The sequence below is a fragment of the Suillus subalutaceus genome (genome assembly GCF_016647625.1).
Source record: "Suillus subalutaceus strain FC151 chromosome Unknown DFJ58scaffold_164, whole genome shotgun sequence".
Lineage (NCBI taxonomy): Eukaryota > Fungi > Basidiomycota > Agaricomycetes > Boletales > Suillaceae > Suillus > Suillus subalutaceus.
Genome location: NW_024540413.1, coordinates 92544 through 114999, shown reverse-complemented (window position 1 = coordinate 114999; position 22456 = coordinate 92544). Strand labels below are relative to the sequence as shown.

General features: G+C 48.8%; 8 protein-coding genes across 8 annotated transcripts; 5 read left to right on the top strand and 3 right to left on the bottom strand.

Moving 5' to 3' along the window:
- Positions 1 to 1356: 1356 nt before the first annotated feature.
- Positions 1357 to 2861, bottom strand: DFJ58DRAFT_814825 (chaperonin 10-like protein). The gene is given in 7 exon segments (XM_041391674.1): positions 1357 to 1825; positions 1845 to 1951; positions 2008 to 2175; positions 2209 to 2288; positions 2324 to 2400; positions 2460 to 2595; positions 2658 to 2861. 7 exon segments carry the CDS (start codon positions 2720 to 2722, stop codon positions 1406 to 1408), a joined length of 1053 nt encoding a protein of 350 aa, XP_041237934.1. The 5' UTR covers positions 2723 to 2861; the 3' UTR covers positions 1357 to 1405.
- Positions 2862 to 3877: 1016 nt separating this feature from the next.
- Positions 3878 to 4461, bottom strand: DFJ58DRAFT_734060 (uncharacterized protein; the record flags this gene model as incomplete). Its single annotated transcript, XM_041386402.1, has 3 exons — positions 3878 to 3921; positions 3976 to 4231; positions 4282 to 4461. 3 exons carry the CDS (start codon positions 4459 to 4461, stop codon positions 3878 to 3880), a joined length of 480 nt encoding a protein of 159 aa, XP_041237933.1.
- An 82-nt stretch (positions 4462 to 4543) lies between these two features.
- DFJ58DRAFT_734059 (uncharacterized protein) lies at positions 4544 to 7737 on the top strand (the record flags this gene model as incomplete). Its single annotated transcript, XM_041386401.1, has 6 exons — positions 4544 to 5053; positions 5104 to 5229; positions 5298 to 5393; positions 5446 to 5665; positions 5706 to 7322; positions 7373 to 7737. The coding sequence occupies 6 exons, from the start codon at positions 4544 to 4546 to the stop codon at positions 7735 to 7737; spliced, it is 2934 nt and encodes a 977-aa protein (XP_041237932.1).
- Positions 7738 to 7989: 252 nt separating this feature from the next.
- DFJ58DRAFT_734058 (uncharacterized protein) lies at positions 7990 to 9648 on the top strand (the record flags this gene model as incomplete). Its single annotated transcript, XM_041386400.1, has 5 exons — positions 7990 to 8541; positions 8715 to 8803; positions 8877 to 9055; positions 9082 to 9337; positions 9384 to 9648. 5 exons carry the CDS (start codon positions 7990 to 7992, stop codon positions 9646 to 9648), a joined length of 1341 nt encoding a protein of 446 aa, XP_041237931.1.
- Positions 9649 to 10562: 914 nt separating this feature from the next.
- Positions 10563 to 11401, top strand: DFJ58DRAFT_846242 (uncharacterized protein; the record flags this gene model as incomplete). The annotated part of the gene is made up of 2 exons (XM_041393275.1): positions 10563 to 10661; positions 10712 to 11401. 2 exons carry the CDS (start codon positions 10563 to 10565, stop codon positions 11399 to 11401), a joined length of 789 nt encoding a protein of 262 aa, XP_041237930.1.
- Positions 11402 to 12047: 646 nt separating this feature from the next.
- On the top strand, positions 12048 to 14688 carry DFJ58DRAFT_846241 (uncharacterized protein; the record flags this gene model as incomplete). The annotated part of the gene is made up of 12 exons (XM_041393274.1): positions 12048 to 12290; positions 12336 to 13065; positions 13114 to 13238; positions 13290 to 13307; positions 13359 to 13412; positions 13456 to 13606; positions 13789 to 13811; positions 13862 to 13899; positions 14122 to 14140; positions 14189 to 14335; positions 14385 to 14530; positions 14619 to 14688. 12 exons carry the CDS (start codon positions 12048 to 12050, stop codon positions 14686 to 14688), a joined length of 1764 nt encoding a protein of 587 aa, XP_041237929.1.
- A 4309-nt stretch (positions 14689 to 18997) lies between these two features.
- On the top strand, positions 18998 to 19759 carry DFJ58DRAFT_134831 (uncharacterized protein). Its single transcript, XM_041378819.1, has one exon. It carries the CDS (start codon positions 19206 to 19208, stop codon positions 19587 to 19589), a length of 384 nt encoding a protein of 127 aa, XP_041237928.1. The 5' UTR covers positions 18998 to 19205; the 3' UTR covers positions 19590 to 19759.
- A 382-nt stretch (positions 19760 to 20141) lies between these two features.
- On the bottom strand, positions 20142 to 22207 carry DFJ58DRAFT_134829 (WD40-repeat-containing domain protein). The gene is made up of 6 exons (XM_041378818.1): positions 21132 to 22207; positions 21055 to 21081; positions 20922 to 21002; positions 20675 to 20869; positions 20555 to 20618; positions 20142 to 20499 (listed from the first exon to the last, which is right to left on the bottom strand). Exons 1-6 carry the CDS (start codon positions 22089 to 22091, stop codon positions 20198 to 20200), a joined length of 1629 nt encoding a protein of 542 aa, XP_041237927.1. The 5' UTR covers positions 22092 to 22207; the 3' UTR covers positions 20142 to 20197.
- Between the last annotated feature and the right edge of the window lie 249 nt (positions 22208 to 22456).

Sequence of the window (22456 nt, the reverse complement as noted above, 5' to 3'; positions counted from 1 at the left end):
TTGGTATTCCATAGCTGTGTTTTGGTCCCATGAACCTGCAGTGAGCAGCACTGTCCCATCGGGAGAAAAAATCCAGCGAGTCGATGAAATAGGAGTGGGCTTTAATGGGTTGGGTAAGCGATTTCCCCAGTTTCTCCGTGCCACACGATGAACTCTCCGCCACATCACCGCTTGCTATCAATTGCCCATCTTGTGATACCGCCAATTTCCACACCCTCGTTGTGATGCCCCGTCATTTTCTTCAACACAACACTTGTCTCCAAGTCCCACAGACGAAGTATCTTGTCTGAGGCTGTAACCATCCGTCGTTTATCGGGGAACACCGCGACTGCCCTTACCCAGCCTTCATGGTCTTTGAACTCTCGCAGGGGTGAAGTGATTGGAATGAGCATTGGCATTTACTAGAGGTTGATAGCGTTGAACACGGTCGAAGTGGACTTGGGAGGGACTGTGGGTCTCCTGCTCTAAGATGCAGAGGTGCGTGTATCGTGTGTTTTATGCTGCTATCCAGCCTCGTTTCATAAACGCCCAGGCACGAGGCCCCCCACCTCTATCACCGTTATGGCAAGAATGCATCCTATTGTCATACCCGCCGTTCTCGACAGTACTTATACCCTCCCAGTGCCTCAGTGCATATATGTGTCCGACTCTTGCCTTCACAGCTTCCAGAATGTATCCCATCACATACAATTGACAGTTGGTGCTTCCCAGTGCTCGAATCTGATTCAGACTATCTATCCTGCATGAGTGCATGAACTTGAACATCGTTGTTTTCGTGTCGAGCAGCTACTCCAGCACATCACCATGTCAGGCTAAGTGTCATATTTATGCATAACTACGGCTGATTAGAGACAGCCTGGTTATGCATGGTTAATTATGCTTATCCCTCGATGGCCTGCCTTTACTATGATGATCGAACTTTCAAAGCGTGGATGGAAACGGGGGGGGGTACTCAATGACATCAGTGATGTGTATTCTGTGTTCCAGGCACTTCTTCTCCACGAGTTCTACAAGCCTGCGCTGACAGCACTGTATCCTCAGAATAAAAAGACGCGCTGTTGGATGGAGGTGTCTTTCAACTCTTTGTTCTCATTATGGATCGGTTTGATTCCCTGGCTTCGATATCGAGAACCTTCTACATTTTCCTCGGCCATCAGCGCAGCTTCTCGGTGATTTGTGCCTGGACTAAGTCCAAAGTTGGTGCTGTCTCAGGCCGAATTCTGGCGAAAGCTCTAATAAATCTGCTTGCAGTTGTGCAGAAAGGTGCAGAAAGGTGATTTGAACTAGCGCAGGGCATCTCCCGTTCCACTCATTTCTCTCTTGCATAAGATATCATATTGTGAACATGCGATTCCTCAAATACGATGAAGTGCACAGATGCTGGTAATATATACATCGGGAACGTTCAGGGAACAATCACTGAACGAACATGAGAAGCTCGAGTTAAAATCTCCTGCAGAGCACCTTTCACATTGTCCATGTTCCTCATATCAACTTCGTTGACCTCCTTCGGCCCCTCTAGCAGCCCACTATCAATTTTCTTCGCAAGGTCGTCCAGTACCTCCTTGACCTCCAATGGGCCCAGAATACTCGACTTCATGCCCTTTAACGTAAGGGCCTTTGTATAAAATGACCGCAGGTTGACGGGGAACAGTCCGTCCTTTGCATGGACAGCCATGACAACGACACGACCGGTACCGTTTGCTGTCATCGTGAAAATCGCGTCGTTGAATGGCTGGTCGTAGCCGGCGCAGTCTAGCAAAACGTCAATTTTATTCTGCAGTCCAGCCTTGGCGATGGCCTCGCGGATGGCGTTTTTTAGAGCCTAGTTCGATGGGCGTGACGTATGATGGGGGAGTCACTTTGGCGAGCGAGGTGTACGTCCCGAATATGCGTGCCCCGCGTTCTTTGCAGAGTTGTGCTGCTGCGGAGCCAATGCCTCCTCGAGCACCTAGAGGATTGCAATTAGGGATAATAAATAGAGTACATCGATTGATTAGCATGTACCAATGATAATAACATTGTCTCCCTCCTTGACGTTCGCAAGAGTGTCGACTGTAATCCAGGCACATAACCACGGTAGGGTCATGCTACCAGCTCTGGAATGGTCGAGGGATGCTGGCTTCCGGCTTAATGCAGCGATAGGGATGGCAACGTATCTGAAGAGCCGTCCGTCTGAAAAACAAGAGACAAATGCATGTAAAATACGCACTGGAGAAAATGTTCCGTCCGAAGTGAAGCCTCTATCGCTTCCTGTTCCCCACACCTCTGCTCCAATCCACTCTTGACTTGAGGCGCCGGATGCGTCCAGCGCTTCAACGACTTCCCGGAGAAATCTCTGCCAGGAATGCGCGGGGTGGTCACAAATGGAAGAGTGCCTATAATGCCTGCAGCATCGGACTAATGATGGGTCAGAATACTACTATTACAGCATGATATGACCCAGGCCGTAGGCTTACCCCGTTGATACCGGCAGCTCTGACGCGTACGAGAGCCTCGCCAGGACGTAATATGGGTTTGTCGATGTTAACTAGAGACAACTCATCGAAGGACCCAGTCTTTTCGAACTTGAGAGCTTGCATGGTGATTTGACGACTGAACGTAGATGTTGAACAAAAAATTATTAAACTAGTACAGGCAAGTTGCAACAAACTTACTGGAGGCAATAACCAATACGCATTGACTCGAAAGACACGGAGGGATTAATGAAACGGGAGATCATACAGCTCGTGAACGTTTGAACCACCGGACCTGATTATAACGTTGACAAGTCATCGCAACGATGACATCGCATCCGATGACATGGCAAACTAGAGCTCACAGCTACTGAACTAACATGCAAATGCGTTAGGTTGCGTTTCAACACACCGCTTTGCCACATTTAATGCCAAAATTTGATGCTGTCACGGTTACTTAAGTCTTAGAGCATCTCTCGGCTCGGTGCAACGAACTATACTAGTACTAAGAGACCGGAAATTAGTTCGGACCGGCCTGGCTGGCTCGAACTGTGGGTAAACTAGTAGTTTGGGAGAAAGTGTAACATGGCCGTATATGATACAGACCTCAGTGTCGTGTTATGTGTACAAGTTTGAAGCATGTGCATGGTCACTCAGTGGTGCAAGTCAAAGTTGCACCACAATTGAGTTTTAAATTGCTACTGTCATTCCCTGTAATATTTCAACGGTTCCTAAAAAAGTTCATAAGCCATTGGGGTCAACGTGCGTCGAAAAAATTCAGGCATATGCAGACTCGGAGTACCTAGAAATGATGTTTTGTACAAGAATATAACTTTTCTTGGATGTTGTACTAGCTGCGAGGTGGGAGCAATGAATTCGGGATGAGGTACTGTGAGCCGAATCTCCGACAAATAAGGTTTGAAACACGGCCGGCTGCAACGGCGGACTGACGATGAAGTTCACAACTAGTACTTTGGATAGGGGTCAATGTCACTCGTAACTTACCATGCATCAGTAAACCCCAGTTTTCTCCACAGACATAACATTTCCGACAGTTTCCCACAGTAACCCACAGCGCCCCACAGCGGCACAGAGCTCACAGTAGATTTCTCCCAGCATCGACATTTTCTGATACTAGTTCCTCACAGCAACCCACAGAGGGACAGAGCTCACAGGGTGTACAGCTGCTTACAGTGTTTGTCAGTAAAATACTAGTACTAGTCACCATTTCCATTTCTCAAGCGCTACTACTAGTATGTAGTTTGAGCTAGAGCTTATACTTAGAAAATTAAAACAATTTGAAGCACATCCGCCAAGGTCAAGACATAAACAAAATTTCATGGCCGAATCATATTTAGTGAGAGTACTACTGCCAAATACAATGTTTCTATTTGATACAAATCAAAAGAAGGTACTTGTCATCAGTCCAACTGGATGGCGACCTGACGGCAGGATGCGAATGAGTCTATGATACGAAGGTGTTAGTTGGTAGTACTATGTAAATGATAGGTGTACTTACCGTGAAAATTGTGTGGCGCTGGGTGGTGAGAAAGACCATGTTTCCTGAATGTGATGCGCATATGACCCAATCCTACATCCGCCTTGTCGAGCTTGCGCTTAGAGATGGCGGACTTGTGTTTTGAAAGAGACGTCATGACTTCATGTTCTCGGACAATGCAATCGGCAAGTGTTTTCTCTGCATCGAATACATCACGTCGGGCCCTTGCAAGGTCCATGATGAGGTTGGCTTCAAGATCATCAACATCGTTGATGGTCTGTGGGCATGTGAACGAGCATTGCCTAGTAAGATATCACAGTCACTTACCATTGAGCCAATAGCGTCGACCACATCGTACAAATCTGCGATACCACTGCCAGAGTCACCCAGGACATAGTTGGCTTGCCACTTATTGCATTGCGGGCGCATACGTGACGCCGATGATACGTCACTATCACTAGAGACATTCAGATTGAGATGTATTGGTGTGTGGCTTGACTCGGACATGAGGGACTGAAAAACTAATATGTTCGGATTCTGGAATCAATACCTTTACAGTTGAACGTCTCAGAATTCTCACGTGCACGCTATGTCGTCATTCCAGTGTCCTTCATGCGGCAAAGGCGGTTTCAAGAACGACGTTGCTGTTGCTCGTCACATGAGCCAACCTCGTTCTGGGTGCAGTACGTGGCTGCAGGATTTGGCATGCTTTCGCCCCGAGTCTGATGACTCTCGTATGGACTCGGATGATGAACCAAATATTTCCATGGATATGGACGATGGACCGAATATACCCGACATCAAGTCTGGTGGTTTTGGGGATTGGGATGAGATGTCTCGAGGGAGTACTGGTGGTAGTGAGAGCCAGGGAATGCCAACTCACAACTCGGAAGTTATCGACTCATATCCTGACTGCGCTCAAACATACGGCAAGGGCTACACGTTCCTCGATCTATTCAATTCCGACAATAACAGCAAACACCGTGCAATGAATCCGTATTACCCATTCAGCAGCCGGAAAGACTGGGAAGTTGGGTCGTGGCTCCTTCGCTCAGGATTGAGCATGGGGAAGATAGACAGTTTTCTTTCACTCGAGATGGTGAGTAACAAATTCGTCGATAATATTTACAATTTTTCTAAGTGATTCAGATAAAGACCCTTCCGTTGTCATTCCTTTTGGCCAAGGAACTTCGCAGTAGAGCGGAAATGTTGCCCAGCGGTCCGCGCTGGATGTCTCAAATCATACCTACAAAATTTCCTACGAAATTGCCCGTTGTGTGTATTGGCGCGATCCCCTGGATTGTATTTCAAGCCTTCTCAACCATCCTGCCTTTCATGATCAGCTGGACTTTACGCCTCACAGGGTGTATACCACTGCACAGAGGTTGTGTCGCGTGTTCTCGGAATGGGCGACAGGTGATGACGCGTGGAATATGCAGGTACGCATAGTATCATTTGTGCGAGTTGTCATACTTATCAGTTTTCGGACAGTCAGCCCTACCAAAAGGTGCAACACTCCTTGGGACCATCTTATCATCTGACAAGACGAATGTATCGACCATGACGGGCGACAGAGTTGCACATCCCCTTCTCGTTAGCCTTGCTAACATACGCATGTCTACCCGACTCAAATCGTCTTCGAATGCCTTTGTCCTTACTGCTCTACTCCCCGTCCCAAAATTCATCTACAAGAAGAAAACACATGCGAGGTGTACTTGAGGATCGCCTCATTCACGAATGCTTGGATATAGTTCTACGTCCACTCAAGGTAGCCGCCCACGAAGGGGTCATGCTGTCAGATCCTATCGGACACAGTCGCTACTGTTTCACACCGCTCGCAAGCTATATTGTTGACACCCCGGAGGCCATGATGCTGGCTGCTGTTGGTGGGAAAACCTCTCCAGTTACTATGGCCATGTATAAACAGTTTGGAGATTCTTTCCGTCACGAACCTCGCACACGAGCAACTACACTCTCCCAGCTGGCTACTGCACGGAGTAAAGTTGATCCCGATGACATCGAGGCTTTTTTCTGTGAGGCCCAGAAGTTTCGTCTGAATGGTGTCAACACACCATTCTGGCTAGATTGGCCCCTCAGGGATCCATCACACTTTCTTACTCCCGAGTTTCTTCACCTCATCCATTGCGAGTTCTACGACCACGATGTAAAGTGGCTCATTTGCGCAGTCGGTGACACAGAGATCGATTTTCGGTTCTCTGTGTTGCAGGTCATCACTGGGTTCCGTCATTTTCATGGCGGGATTTCAAAACTTAAACAGGTTACAGGACGCGCTCAATGCGACATCCAGTGCTCAATTGTCGCGGTCAGCGCGGATGCAGTACCTAGCACCATGATGGCTGCCGTACGAGCTCTCATGGACTTTCAGTACCTCGTACAGTCACCCGTAATCGATGACATCCAACTCACCCGTATTTCCACGGCCCTTGAAGAATTTCACGCCAACAAAGATGCAATTATAGATGGCGGATTTTGTCGTGGTCAGCGTGGTGGAGTCATTGAGAACTGGTACATACCAAAGCTGGAGCTCATGCAGTCCATAGTTCCGAGCATAAGGAACACTGGAGTTTCTCTGCAATGGACCGCCAACACCACCGAACATGCGCACATAACGGAAATCAAGGATCCTGCTCGCTCCAGCAACAACAACAACTACAATCCCCAGATATGTCGCCATCTTGACCGTACCGATAAGTGCCGCCGCTTTGACCTCGCTATGAGTCTGCTTAACAATATGGCAGACTCGAAGCGGCAGGGTTCAGATGACGTTGGCGATGTCAATGACAATGTTGATCTCGATGCAGACGACGATCACGACGATGGCGATGTTGATTTCGACGCAGATGTCGATCATGATATCCCACACCTTCTAGCGATGAACAAATACCCTGGGCATTCACGTCCGACCACTAATTACTTCGAAATTGCCAAGGTCCTTCAGCACAGGGAAGCGGGAACAGTCCCTGTGCCATTGCGCTCGTTCGTTATTGAACGCACAGCATTCCACCTCGCCTATGACCCATCCATCAGAAATATATCTGTTGACGATGCTGCCATTAAGTTTGGCCTTCCCGACTTTCTTCGTCGTGAGGATACTCACGGGAGGGATCACATCCATACTATTGGGGGGGCTAGAAGAGCTGGACCCACTACTCCACTTCCCTTCGACAAACTACAAGTCTGGTTTAAGCTTCGGCTCCAGGACACCGATTTTCATGATATCAGCATCATACGGCCTGCACAGACCCTCAACTGCGCACCCCCTTCTGATCCCTGGACCTCTGGCCGGTATGACACAGCCATCATCAATAACGAGGCGAGATGTGTATGGCCCACAGATGGTCTTCACGGTATGTTATTCTTACATTGTACTGAATATTTACTTATTGTCAAGTCGTAGGTCATACTATTGGTCAGATCAGGCTTCTCATGCGTCCTGTTGGAAAGAGTGGCACAAATTGGTCATGGAAGGACCGCTTTCTGGTATATGTACATCGCTTGACATTGTTCCCCAAAGCTCCGGTACCAATGATCGTGAGCCAAGTACGCAGCTCCACTTGCTCAAACGAGCGAAGCGTTCAAATGGTACTCAGGGTGGGTGACATCGTGCCTGTGACACAGCTCAGAGCACTTGTCAACCTCGTCCCTCGCTTCGGTGCAAGTGCGGACAACCGCCTCACCCCATATAATAGCATGGAACATGCTTCGCAGTTTTGGCTCAACAAGTATTGGGACAAGAACTCATATTTTCCTCTTTCCATGTAACTTTGACGTAGTCACCCTTTTTTATGCAATGCTCGCGTCAGTTGTGTATCTAGCCAATGGTTATTCTAGTCTATCTTATTCTTAGATCATTGGTCCAATCTTTGATGGCGCTGTGAGGCACTATGTGGCGTGATAAGCTAGCGTTTGTCTCACTATTGTCACATACAAAATGGCTTGTTTTTTCAGGACCGTTGACAACGGAATCAAATTGTCATCACTTGTGTCTATCCCGATGTCACTGACGTCCCTGCTATGAACAAGATCACGTCCAACGAGCTTAATTGGCTGGTCACTCACGAGGATACACCAAAGGCCTCACAACCGATACTAGGACACTTACTCACCCAAATCTTCCAGTCTTTCACAATTCCTCTTCCCGATGTGTCCAACCTTAAAATACCTTTTGGAAAAATCCTTCATCACAACCAGCGCATCAACGAAAAGTTTAGCAGTACATCACCAGATACCCTAGTGCCGCTGTATGACACTGAAGCGAAGACTTGGAACTGGGCTCTTCCAGTTGACCCCCCAGAAAATGGTAGTACTCCAGCTGGGGTTGACTCAGGGTCAGACTCGGAGGACAACGCCACACAGGAAACAACTCATGAAGAAAATTTTGCAGCGTTTCTCAATGCTTTTGCTAGTTGCTTGTCACGGTCGTGGTCCGAACTTGTAGCAATGCACTTTGCAACCGGCACATGGAGTGTGGCCAATGCACAGAAGGCATTGCCTGGCAGCGCTATCAAGCACAAGCCAGATATTGTCCTATCTGACGATATATCTGCCAAGTGGGGAAACATCAGGGTATCAGCAGAACTCACAGCACAGTCGATACCAGCCTGCGATGCGACTCGGGAAGGCCGCGGATACCCATGCCTATATTATGATGAGTGAACAGCCCTGGAGGTGCTTCGCTCTCATATTATCATTCACAAATAAATATCGCCACCTTAGGGTCTTGATGTATGACCACTCAGGTGGTGCTGTATCCCCCTCGCTTCGATATTTACACGCAACCCAACGCATTTCTACACATCATCGCTGCTATCATGTTTGGGAGTTTAGAGTGCGTCGGTTATGACACAACAGTTTCCTTCTCGAGGATTGTTTCACCCACCCCGATCCAAAGATATCCACAGCTATCGTCCCATCAGAAATACTCCTGCCCGACAGAGTAGTACAACAGACCATGCTGTTACCACATCGAGCTCTGATTCTCTTCCAAATCCTGATGTATCATCCGGCGAAGCTCTTGAATCGGTCGTCTCCGATGATTCTGATGACTCTGATGACTCTGATGACTCTGATGAGTCCTCTAGTGATTCTGCTCACGACTCACTGAAGAGAGTCCGAGCGCCTTGCATGACTCGATGGATGAAGAGAATTCCTCCCCCCCTCAACCCACTGCAACCCGCAGCGCTCCCCTTCTTAGCCTCATATCGCAAATACCCCAGGCTGAGATGACCGAGAGCATCTATTCCGTCACCCCTCTCCCTTCCCAATTCCCTTATTCTACTCAATCACCCGAACCTTGCGGCAAGATTCGTGTAGGGGAGAAAATCTACACCATAAAGAGGATTCTTTTGCGACCCGAGGCCTCGTTGGTCGCGGAACCGTTTGCTATTTAGTCACCTTGGACGATGAAGACTACATCATCAAGATCATTGGGTTCTGGGCAAGGACGATAATGTAGTCCTGAACGAGATCAAGATGCTGGAGTTAATGGACAACGTCCCTGGCGTTCCAAGGCTGGTGGATTATTGGGTTGTTGAGCGGTCAGATGGTGAGCCCGACATTACCCCGCAAATATCGGCACAAGGAACGCCAGAGTACCAGAGGCACCAGTCGTACTCATGTGCGTCTTGTCTTGAAGCCATGTGGTCGCCCCCTTCACATGTTCCGAACGCTTAAGGAGTTCGTGCGAGCACTAAGAGATATCGTTAAGAGTAAGCATCTAGTTCGTGGTACAGGTGTCTTAAACTGATGCTCTCTGATTTTAGTCCTACAAACTGCAGTGGAGGAACGTCAGATTTTGCATCGGTGTAGAGACTCGATCCTGGGTAGCCTCACAATGGCACATATTGCAACATAGGTCGAGTCTACAGTATCATGCATGTAACACGACACTTGCGCGATAAACGCGACGTTCGCGCGACGCGCAACTTAGGCGACACTTCCGCGACATAGGCGACACTTGCCGCGACTTGCGCGTGCTTTAGGCGAATTTTCCCGCGCCTAAGCGCTATAGGGCGCCTGACTTCCCACTGTGTTTTCCCATGTCCAACCAAGTTCCCAGGTATGCATTTCTCCATTTATCATTTATTTCAACATCGTACCATGTTTATTTTCACTTGGTACACATTTTTCATTACACATTTTTTACACAACAGAACACACATTACCACGGACCACCATCATCATAGACAGTCACCATCTCCGAGTTTTTATTATGTTTTGAATAAATCATCGCAAGCCCTAGTAGCAGTTAGCTCTAGTGGCCATATCCGCATCAGTTGTCTTATCAGCATCTCAGTACACGTCTTAACATCTCACTATCGCTCGCATACCGCTTTCACCCAGTTCCGCTTTTCGACGCGCGACTTTCCCGCGCTTCGCGCGCCTATAGCGCCTTTGTTCCCGCGCTTTCGCCTTATCACGCGCTTTGCGCATTCCCCCTAGAGTTGACCAGTGGATATTTGCTTTCTCCGCTTCCCCTAAGGGACGAACATATCGCACTCATATTTTCCTCCCTTCAACAATTATATCAGCTGCACCCTCAGCTGAGTTGAAGATCCTTCATCGGGACTGTAGTCTTAACAACTGCGATGATCCTAGACGAGCTTGGCAGTAGTGAAGGGTTTCTTATTGACTGGGAGTTCGCGGTTCGTATTGCCGCGGATAACAAATATCCCATCGGTGGTACAGTAAGTACACCTCATTCATTAAATATTCAGTTTATTAATTCATTTGCCAGGGCACAGTCCCTTTCATGTCATGTGGGCTACTCAACCAGGTCGCAATCCTGCAGCAACAGGCGAACTCGGAATCGATGAAGAAGAAAACTCGGGCACATAAATCAACGAAAAAACCGACAACCCTGAAATCATCATCGGATTCTTTGGCTCTGCCAATATCATTTGTCGTTCACAGATTCGCGGATGACTTGGAGTCTCTTTTTTTTATATTCGCTTGGGTTTGCATCAAGTTCAGTGGTCCCAATGGCATGGTGCGCCAGGGGCCCTTACCCAATTCCTTGCTGGATCGATGGACAAGCCTTGACTTGGAAACATGCGCCGCCTTCAAGATCACCTTTTTCGCGAATCCAGCAGAAGAAAAGCGTCTCACTGATGAATTTCACCCGTACTTCAGGGACCTCATCCCCCTCGCAACCGAGTGGCGTAAAGCTCTGGCGGACAACATGATTCACCCCGTCACCTTCAGTACCATTCTTGGTATACTCAACTCGCATCTTAACAAGCTTCCCGACGAGGAGGAGCTCGCAACTACTGTGAATATGCTCAAGAATGATGCTGCCATTCTCGCGGATCGTTTCAAGGGGAAACGGCTTGCTTCAGAGTCTTTCTCTGTTGTGGAGCCTAAGCGACAGAAGTCCCATCATACTGGAGACACTGAGTCTGATTCAGCATCGGGCAGTGACGCATGACCAGGAGGGAAAGGTGATTCGATTTGTCCACCCGCTCATCATACGCTATCTTCTTTGTTATTAGCTTGTTTGCACTGGCATATGCATACCTAGAATCTCGTGTACTGTGTTACGTTGTTATGAAAGTTCACCTACGAGCACCCTACTGATTTTTCTCTTTCTCTTCACAATCAGACAGTTTCTTTTACGTACTACTATTCATCTTGCCAATGATGCGCACTGTTTTTGCTTATGTAATCGAAATTTGAATGTAACTCTCAGGCTGGGTGCAAAACGTTTTCTTAACTGACGTCAATATGAAGCACATCTTCTCTTGCTAGTCCCATCTGAATATCGAGTACGAGTCATGATACACAACTCTTGCGACACATTGACTCAGGTGTGTTGCTCTATTACTATCATTACTAACAATGAAGTTTTTCTCTCGCTAGTCGTCCGAATATCGATTACTGAGACATGATATAAAATCCTCGTGAGTCTGGTATAATTCATCAGCGTTGCCTCTTCCTGTTCTTTATTGCAGTGATGCCTCCCCGTGCCGTTGCCAGTCCCAAGAGGAAACTGATCCAAGCGCAAAGGATCTGATGCTTTAAAGACCGGCTTGCCAAAGAAGTCGCGGGCTGCAGACATTGCCGAAGTACCCAGCATGGTACCTCTCGTGTCACTCGGCCTGGCTGGAGCAGAAGCAGCAAATGATGCTCCCCGACGTTCTGGCCGCCCTAATGCAGGAACTGGAGGTAGGAACGCCCAGCTGGAGAAAATTGGATTAGCGCTACAATCTAAGCCTCGAGCTCACGAACACAAGGGTAGGACGTCCCTTGGTCCCAATGTTCCAGTCAATCCCCAAGCCCCAGAGCCACGTTGTAAAGGTCGAAAGAAAGATTCTAAGGTAAGTGTTTAATCAATGTTGTTACTCATGTTGATTCTCCCATAGGCAGTTCCTCCACCGTATAGCTCGCTCGTCAGTGATGCTCCAGATGCCTCAGCCATGGATATTGCAGAGCCCAGCTTGACATTACTACAACCTGGCAGACGGTTTGGATTTGCTGCTTCAAACACCACAGACTTTGTTCATCCCGGTACTGCTAAGCCCGATCTTCAGGTGTCGGAAAACCCATATGTCACCGTTGGGATGAAGGTCGCTGAGCAGCGAGCTAGGGACGCTATTGCTGAGCAACGAGCTAGGGACGCTATTGCTGAGCAACGAGCTAGGGACGCTATTGCTGAGCAACGAGCAAGGGACGCTATTGCAGAGAAGCGAGCTAGGGATGCTATCGATGAGCAGCGAGCTCGGGATGCTATTGATGAGAAACGAGTTCGGGACGCTATCGCTGAGAAACAAGCTCGGGACGCTATCGCTGAGCAGCGAGCGCAGCATACCCAGAGGTCCGTCTTTTTGGAGCACAACTTAGACCCAGCTCTGCGCCAGGAGGATGACACTGTTAGGGCTCAATGTCATCTGAGGCTGCTAGGATCTGAGGAGGACAGCGACTCCAAAGGCAGCAGCAGCAACGACAGCGATGACAGTGACGACAGCGACAACAAAGATCCCGACGGAGAGGCTGACGGAGAGGATGATGAAGAGGGGGAGAATAATGACACTGTCAAGAGCTCGCAGGAGTTTGGTTGGGGGGAGGCCGGCCGGCGCCAGAAAGAACATCCAGGTAAACATCTTCGTGGCATGATTTCCCTTCATTAAATCGATATCATAGGATTTTCAAAGGATGCACTACCTTCGCAACCTCCAGTCGCTCGTCCACTCACACCTGAATTTGAATTCCAGTATTCACGTGATGAAGATGATGATGTTGCCCTGACGAGCCTTGATAAAACCTCCGTAAGTTTTCTAGTCTAGCTGAGACCGACTCACTTCATTTTGTTCGTCCAGCGGAACGAAAGCTCTCAGGTATGATCACGTTACTTAATTGTGACACGCTTACATTTCTTTTCTTTCAAGGGCCCTCAGGACATCTCACCAGGCCTACAGCGGCAACAGTCCCAACACATTGAGGTGAGATTAGAAATTGTTCTAATTGGTGCTCACAATTAAGTAGACCATTACCTTGAAGCCCGAGGATGTATTGCAGTGCCACCATGAGAAAAACAGAAAGCCCCGTCTTCCTGACCCTGACTCCCTCAAGCTGCTAAATCAAGAAACCGAGTCTAGCGTTCAGCCATCAAGAGCCAAAAGGTCCAAGGCATCAGGTAGTGGGCCAACACCCGATCAACTATCTTGGTATGGCCCGCGCTGGAAGCGTTTTCTGGAGGATGCCAAAGCGGAATGTCGCCTGCAACATGCCCTGGAGAATCCGTTTCCAGCCTTGGTGAAGAACCTACCAGGATCAATCACCGAAGTTCTTATCACAACTGTTGGTTATGTGGGATAGGAACGGTGAACAATTTGAAGCTGGTGAGTGCTCATTTGTTCTTGTTCATTCTCAAACTAATCTGTCATCGCAGGGGTTTGGCCTGAGCAAAAAATTAATATGTCTCGGTTGGTGCGTATTTAACTCATTCTGGGCCGATATATCGCTGACAGTCTGTACTGAAGCTGTACAACGATCTTTCAACTTGGTGATCAGACTTGAAGAAAACTGCCATAAGCATTGCACCACTATCATATTCGCTCATTCCCCCGCTTTCGGTCCCCGCTCAAGAACGTGCTGCTTGGATTGAACATGCTGGCTGCTGGTTTAATCAAAGAATCGCTATTCTTACAGGTTTGGGGTGGACGAAATGGTGAGTGATCTTGCACTGATTGCATCTATACTGACAGAAGATTGCCAGGGGAAAACGCGAAATTTTGCCCATCCCGCCCTTCATGAGGTTGCCATCGCATTCTTTTACACAGGGCCATATCGAATCGCGCAAAGGATGCCAGAGATCTTCCGTACGGAATTGCCACTCTCGTGTTTGGCTTTGGTTGCCGCAGTGGTAGGTTATCTCCTTCACAAATGTTGTATTAATTTTTTTTCTATACTAGTTCAATTGCGTCCTCGACGGTCTTGCGAAAAACGGACATGGAAAATCATACCCGAATTTTTCAAGCAAGGACTACAGCCCTATTTACAATCGGATGCTCGTATTTCTCAAAGATATCCTTGGAGACGCGTATCATGGTCCGAGGCTGTCAGCTCAACTGCAAGAATGGGCTGCAGCGGGATGGCAAGGATCTCCACCCTCTCCGAAAACTTTTATACTAATTTCATTTGCACAGGGCCGTGGCATTGAATCTCGAAGGAGTTGTTGAGGCGAAGCACGACCACCTGCAAATTCTTCTCGACTAGTTTTCTATTCCCGCGCCCCTCTTTCATCGTTTTAGGCACCGTTGTATCATTGTGTTCCCGATCGTGATCTAATACCGTCCAACATAGTCATGTGATTGAATATATTGGTTTTGTTTTATTTTTAGTGTCGTGTAAGCAGTACAGCAAGCAATATCAGTACAGTGAACAATATCTGCACAGTTCCGGTGCTCTGTGAGTGTCTGTACATACATAGACAGCAATTTTTTTTGCCAATTTAAGTAGAATTTCGTAGTTGCTGGGTGGTCTGTGAGTGTCTGTACAGAAATTCACAGAGCAAGGTGCTACTTGATGAACTGGCTAACAGGGACCAAGCTGTGGAGCTTGCACACTGTACAGCGCTGTACAGCGCTGTACACCACAAAGTGGTTTACTGATGACCTCCTAATAGTCCATCTATCGCCGAATATGCAGAAGTATTCAAGGATATCGTGGAACGTGAGTTCTCGAAGGGACATTTCATCGGCCCATTCACAGCTGAAGAACTTAAATCATCCATTGGAGACTTCCAAACAGCCCCATTATCACTCGTTCCCAAGCCCGGCAAACCCGGAAAATTTCGTCTCATACAAAACCTCTCCAACCCAATCAACCCTCTCCCCCTTATCAGCTCAATTAATTCCAGGGTCGACTCTAATCTTTTTCCATGTACATACAGCACGTTCTCTACCATATGCCAAACAATCTGGCACCTTCCTCCAGGCTCCCAAGGAGCCGTCCGTGATGTGGCCGAAGCCTACAGAACGGTACCTCTCCACCACTCACAATGGCCAGGACTGGCAGTCCGTCTCAGCGAAGACGGCTTTGTCATTGACACTTCCTTTTGTTTCAGCTTCGGCCCATCTGCAGGTATATATGGGAACATGGCGGACGCGGGAGCCGATATATTTAGATCCAAAGGCATTGGTCCCTTGTCAAAATGGGTTGATGACCATCTATTTTTTCGCATCAGAAAAGAATTTATGGAAGAGTACAATAGAAAACACCAAGTATGGGCAAATGAAATCAAGGGAAACGGGGGAGTTACCACAGATGGCGGGCGCAAATGGTACAAAGGGGAAACGCTACCAGACGGATCAACAAGAGAGTTTGACGAAGACGCCCTGTTCCCTATCCGGGACTTATCAAACCAGTCCCCACGGTCGACTGAAGACGCAGAATTCACATACTGCATGCAAGACATCGACCTCCTATCAATCATCTTGGGCATCCTCTGGGAGCTCGCCAAAGACAAACCCTTCAGCAATGAGCCGCCCTACATTGGTCTGGTATGGAACATTGCAGCATGGACAGTCGCTCTATCAGCCGAGAAACGTATCAAGTACCTCGAGGCAATTAGCGCATGGCAATCTAAGAGAACTCACACCCTGGAAGAAGTCCAGAAGCTGTACGGAAAGTTACTGCACGCATCTCTCATCACACCAGCAGGGCGCGCTTACCTCACGACCCTGGAAAGAATGCTGGGCATTTTTGAAGACCGTCCGCACATGGCTAGGACCCCTCCACGCAGCACCACAGACGATATCAAGTGGTGGCAGGAAACTCTTTCCTCCCCGCACATTGTTCGACCGATTCCAGGACCCTGCATTGTACATGATTTCAACGCCTATTCGGACGCTAGCTCTGGCCACGGGATCGGAATCATCGTCAATGGCAGATGGCGGGCATGGACACTCTTACCAGGCTGGAAAAGAGATGGACAGGACATTGGCTGGGCGGAAGGCGTCGGTTTCGAGCTTCTTGTCCGAGCCATCACGAACGCTTGCCCCCCCGGAACTTATTTCAAGGTCTATGGGGATAATCGGGGCATTGTTGAAGGATGGTGGAAAGGATGTAGCAGGAGTTGAGCATGCAATGAAATATTCAAGCATATCCATCAGGTCGCAGCCGATACCAAATGTACAATCCTCACTCGGTACATACCAAGCAAAGAAAACCCCGCAGACGGACCTTCGCGAGGGCAATATCCCCCGGCATGTGACAAGCTTCCTCCCATCCCAATCCCTTCAGAACTGCGCGCCTTCCTCGCAGAAGCACCTGAACATACCTCGCCTTCCACAATCAATCCGACCCCAAGCCGCACCTCCCATTCTGCCCCCCAGGAATCAATTCACCCAGTGGGCCAAACCCGCAGTAGATCAGAGCTCCAACGACGCAACTACGTTAACCGTCAGTTCGAGCTTGAAGGAGAGAAGCTCTTCCAAGCGTCGGAGACCTACATATAGCACTAACTTGACTCCGATACCTTCCCATCTTCGCCCGCACTGTCCTGCAAAGGAGTGCACACTTACTCAGAAAGCACGCGCGAAACGTACGGTTCAGGTCTACTGGTTTTCCATGTCTTTTGCGACAGCAAAACCATCCTGAAAAATCAGAGGGCACCAGCAAGCAACATACTAATAGAAGCCTTTATTGCATGCATGGTTGGCCATTATTCAGGGAAAACAGTATCTAACTACATGAACGGAGTTCAAGCATGGCACATTATACACGGCGCGACCTGGTCGCTGAACGATGCGGCGATAGACGCCATGTTGAAGGCGGCAATGTCACTCACGCCTGCTTCCGCAAAGCGCGACAAACGGGAACCATACACCGTCGACCTAATCATTGCCATCCGGGGAAAGCTAAACCTCAACGACCCATTAGACGCATCGGTATTTGCATGTTTAACAACCATATTCTACGCTAACCGCTAGAGTCGGGGAATTCACCGTCCCTCGCCTGAACGCTTTTGACCCCAAGCTACACATCACACTCGGTGGTGTCAAGGACTTGCAGGATCGACAGAACCTCGTAACCAAGAATTTCAGCCTACCGCGCACGAAAACTGCGACGGGAGGCGAAGACGTTCATTGGGCCAGACAGGCAGGTCTATCCGACCCAGAAGCAGCTTTCCTGAACCATCTGCAAGTCAACAAACCCCCACAGAACTTCGCACTATTCGCGTATCGCCACAAGGACAACACGCACCGGCCACTGACAAAAACCAAGTTTTTGAGCAGGTTAGCTGCTGCAACCAAAGCTGCCGGCCACGCACCAGTGCAAGGCCACGGCATTCGTATCGGTTCAACCTTGGAATATCTCCTGCGGAACATCCCATTCGACGTGGTAAAAATCAAGGGCCGGTGGGCAAGTGACGCATTTCTCGCATACCTGCGGAAACACGCGCAGATCATGGCACCATACATGCAAGCAACTCCCACTCTACATGACCAATTCCTTCGTTATACCATTCCCCCAGTCCGTTAAAAGAACCAAGGCCAAGACACTTACGAGTGAGTACGTCGCCCTTCTCCTACAAGTTGGGGATCCGAGTTTCGCTCGATGCGTCGTCGGACTCCTAACACTTGGGAATCGCAGCTCAACCTTTCTCAGTCTAGGTCTCTTTCCTCGGGGCCGGAAAGCGCTGCGCGCTTTCGCCCGAAAACTAATCTCCAGTCCTGTCACTACTAGTTCAATTCCATCAATTTGTGCCTACAACAAATCCCATACTTGAACTTTGAATCGCGTCGGAGTGAACCTCGAAGACATGTTACCAAGCGGTTACCGGTACCGGCTTGCCAAGTTGCAGTTTGAGCTTTGTGCTCAAACGAGGGCTTACTAAGCGAGCACATGTAACTGAGACGCGTTTTGAAATTGATATATTATACACGCGTCTCTCGTCTCGCTTTCATCTCGTTTGCATTTAGTCTCAGACTCTCCACTAAGTTCTCGCACTCATTGCATCTTGGTTGACGCGTTGACGTGTTGTGCGACCCTCGCAATCTGCGAAATATCGTTTCGTTCGTTCAAACGCGTTCACCTCGCAGAACACGCCACTTCGTTCGTTCGTGTTAATATTTCGCAGATTTTCCAGTAGTAAGCCTACCAACACATCCTCCCTTCCTAATGAATAATATGAAGTCCAGCGTTTGGCATTCAACTGTGGCACGCCGATTGCCGAAGCAGGACGCAAAACTCTTGAATTTTGGCCAATATGGGCCCCGAGTTATACATGAGGCCTACCTTACTGCAAACGCATTGTGCAAAATTACTGCGTATTTAAACCGTTTTCACCTTGCGATGCTCTCCCGGTACGGTTTCATTTTTCGTGAACTCCTTGCTGCGATTTTCTCGTTCCATGGAATTTTCTACTGAGGTCCCAGGTCTGTTTCATACCTTGGGCGAGACCCGACTTGACGTTGCGGACTGGGGGAGGATGCTCCTGTACAGCAATTTCCCCTCGCGGTGTGTCCTTGAGCGGCTCACTTTTTGCAAAGCTACCAATGGTAAACAGCATGAATTTATTGTGCTGTATTTTCGTCACTGGAATGCCTCGGTGCCTACGACTGCGCGTCTGGTTGTAGACCGCGCCCCGAACCCATCCCCAAAGGGCAGCGGCTCCTTCATGCCTATGATGCATTCCACTTCCTCTTCAGCTTTACGAACTTCTGCCCTTGATTCTGTTTCAATCATCCCAAACACTGTTCACTTGGAAGCCTACCTATGTACAATGTATGGCCCATACAAAGAAACTTTGCATCCTCACATTCCCCGCCACCACATCCAAGTCTGTATGCCCCTCAGCCTCCCAGATATCTGTTCTCTTATTCGTTATAAGCCGGCATGCTCCCAACTACCACCTGTGCAAATTTCAATGTTACTGGTTTGCCAGCACTATCTGGGAGACCATAAAACAGCTCTTCCCAGGCTATACCGAAACTGCCTGGAACCGTGGGCGCTCTCGCTGTCATGGGGTTAAAGTGGACAAGGCAGACAGTGTGGAGGTCGTGTGCAGGAAGTACACTGATGAGTGGACACGCTTCGAAAACGAAGCAGAGTATACCAGAGCACAGCAGGTGAGCCATTTGTGGATCAGGGCTAAGATATTGACATTGTGATTCTTCAGATACTATGGAATGCGAAGCTTCTGGTTCTTAGTCTGGGTCTTAAGGCGAAGGGTTTGGCTTAGTGTCTGGCTCCACATCTTGGCACCTTCGACAGTCAGTATTTTTTCGATGATCTGTGGTCCTTGTCTGTACTACAAGTGATTGCCGCTGCGCGGCTCGTCTTGTAAAAGGAAAGTCTGCGCTAAGTTATGTATGTAGTCTTACTGCGCTATATGTGAATGGTTTGATGGTTATACATTCTTGTTCGCACAATTAGACTTGTGTGAGCAGGACCAAAGACACTCATTTTTTTTCCGGCGGTCCAGCTCATAACAATGAGCCTGACAAGTCTATGGGATCCCTCCAGCACTGCATCATCCGCAGTCCACGCGTCTTCACAGACAGCAGATCTGAACGTCCGGGTCGTGCGCCGTATAAAAGTCCCATAGCCACCCTCTTGCATGGACACATCATGCCACCGCCCATGCCCTCTGGGCAGATCATATAGCAGTTGGACCAACATACCGCTATCCGGGCAACATACATGTCGTGCAGAAAATGCGGTTGGGAGGATGCACAAAGGTGAAATAGTCGTGTAGGTATATTAATGATCATCGGTGTCACGTAGTGGAGATGCACAACAACAACAAAAAACAGCACGAAGCGAGCTCGCAGTGGAAGAGGTCATGAATGCAGAGTCGCTGCACCTGATGCGGCAGTACTAGGAGCAGGAGCAGGAAGTGTCGTGGATATCGAAGGGGCGGCAAGCTGAGTCTGCATTGATGCCTGGAGCTGGACTTAACATTGTGATTGGCCTTGCTGCTGTGTTGATTGTGCATTGGCATCGGCATGTTGAGGAGATGCACAGCAGAGAAAAAGCACAAGATGAGCCAACAAACGGACGGGTAGTGAATGTGCGTGTCTTGCAGGTGGTGCAGTAGGATTAGTACCTGAAGCAGGCGGTGTCGTGGACGAACCTTGGGCGTGTGACTGGGTTTGCTGCTGTGCTTTTTGTGGCGGCGGCGGAGCAGTAAATATGACCTGGACAGAAATCATTAAACCAAAGCAACGCGAAATGCATAAGAAGGATTGTATACCTCTCTGTCCTTTACTAGAGGAACCTCGACAATAGGAGGACCACGAAAGAAGATGGATCGCCTTGGACGTTGCCGGAGTTCAGTTGCATCATTGGTGTTGCGGTGAGAGTAGTGGAAGAGGGACGAAAAGTGTTCAAGAAGGGATGTGCGAGGGTTGTTTGCGAGAGAACGATGAGTACCGCGTGCTGTGGAGGACTGAGAGTACATAAATCAGAACAAGAACTGGTCAAAAAAGCAGACGACTGACCTGGGCGCCACTTTGCACGCCATCAAAAAAGGCTGGCTGTATTCGACGGGCCTGAATGGGTGGACGTCGTGCAGCATTGCTCTAGAGTGATGGTCTCAAAATGGTTGAAAAGATGAAGGAATACGTCACATACGTCCATCAACGATTTCTGCGCTGGGACCTGCGAGTGGGAGATTAGCGTAGTTTATACCCAAGAATCATGTAATTTACATTAGATAAAGGTTGGAGGAGGTCTTCAAGGCCTGCTTCTTTGAGGATGGCGTGAATGTCCCATGTGTATGCATTGCCGTTTTGGCAACCAGTGACTAGCAGCTTTCCATCAGCGGAAAGGGCTACACAGCACACACCATCTTCATGATAGAGGGGTGGTCCAATTGGGAGGTTGGTGTCGAGATTCCATAAACGCGCTGTTTCATCGGACAATCCACTTGCAAGGAAGCGGTTGTTCCGAGATAAGGAGATGGAGGTGACAAGGTGATCAGTCTCAAGGACGGCGATCTTTTCCCAAGTGGCTGTGTCGAATATCCTATTTGGGCCTGAACCGGAGATAAGTTTCTTTCCGTCTGACGTCCATGCCAAGCCCCAAACTCCATTATCGTGTTTGAGTGTGTTCAACAGATTACCTGTCTTGGCATTCCAGATTTTGACTGCATTCTCGTCCAGTCCGCCGGTTGCAATTTTTGTTGCATCGGGCGAGTATATCACCGCTCGCATCTGGTTGTGCCCGGTTTTGATCGTCAGGACAGTTTTGCTGCTTTCGACGTCCCAGACTCTTGCCGTCCCATCCCAGGATCCGCTCAGCACTTGATTACCATCTGCACTCCAGCACAATGCACACACAACATGTGCGTGTCGTGTCCATTCCACAATAACCTTCATCGTCTCGACATCCCATAACCTCACCTTCCCGTCATTGTGTCCACTTGCAACTGTCTGGCCATTTGGAGACAATGCCATGGACCACACTCCTGCGTTATCCTCCTCATCTTTCCAGTCATCTCCTATATGTATGCCGCTCTCTAGGTCCCATAGTCGCCGTGAGCCGTCCGTCGAACATGTGAGGATATGTCGTCCGCCAGGCAGGTGCACAACACCTCGTACCCAGCTAGTATGGCCTTGCATCGTCTTGCGTGGCGTGATCACTGGCATCTCATTGGTGGAGGAAGACATGATCGGCCCTCGGTATCTCAACTACGGCAGATTGGGGACTATGTATGTAAGAAAGGCGGGGATCTTAGAATCAGATCAGGTTATCCGGTAACAACAGTAACATCTGGTGAGTCCAGGGACCTGTCTTTTTCTTGTCAGAACACACAAGCCATTGCTGACAAGACGGCCTTACAGGATCCAATCCTCACCCAGAGGCCAACTTCGGGACTGTCTATGGAGGAGGCGCTGCGCCGTTATCTGACAAATCAAGAGATTCTTGTGGGTATCCGAAGTTGCTGGTATGTGTGTCGCCAGGTGTAACCTGCAAAAAAGCCCAGTATCACTTACGAGTGATACCGTTAGACGAACCCTCAATCACCAGCGAT

Excerpts from the sequence above, each read along its gene's own strand:
- DFJ58DRAFT_814825 (XM_041391674.1), bottom strand. The coding sequence starts at position 2,722 with ATGATCTCCCGTTTCATTAATCCCTCCGTGTCTTTCGAGTCAATGCGT. Across the intron at positions 2,401-2,459 it reads GAGCTGCCGGTATCAACGGG|TCCGATGCTGCAGGCATTAT; the intron begins GTAAGCCTACGG and ends ACCCATCATTAG. Across the intron at positions 2,176-2,208 it reads CGGAACATTTTCTCCAGTGC|ACGGACGGCTCTTCAGATAC; the intron begins GTATTTTACATG and ends CTTGTTTTTCAG.
- DFJ58DRAFT_134831 (XM_041378819.1), top strand. The coding sequence starts at position 19,206 with ATGGCCCATACAAAGAAACTTTGCATCCTCACATTCCCCGCCACCACA.
- DFJ58DRAFT_134829 (XM_041378818.1), bottom strand. The coding sequence starts at position 22,091 with ATGTCTTCCTCCACCAATGAGATGCCAGTGATCACGCCACGCAAGACG. Across the intron at positions 20,619-20,674 it reads CTCTAGTAAAGGACAGAGAG|GTCATATTTACTGCTCCGCC; the intron begins GTATACAATCCT and ends ATTTCTGTCCAG. Across the intron at positions 20,500-20,554 it reads AACCCAGTCACACGCCCAAG|ACACGCACATTCACTACCCG; the intron begins GTTCGTCCACGA and ends ACCACCTGCAAG.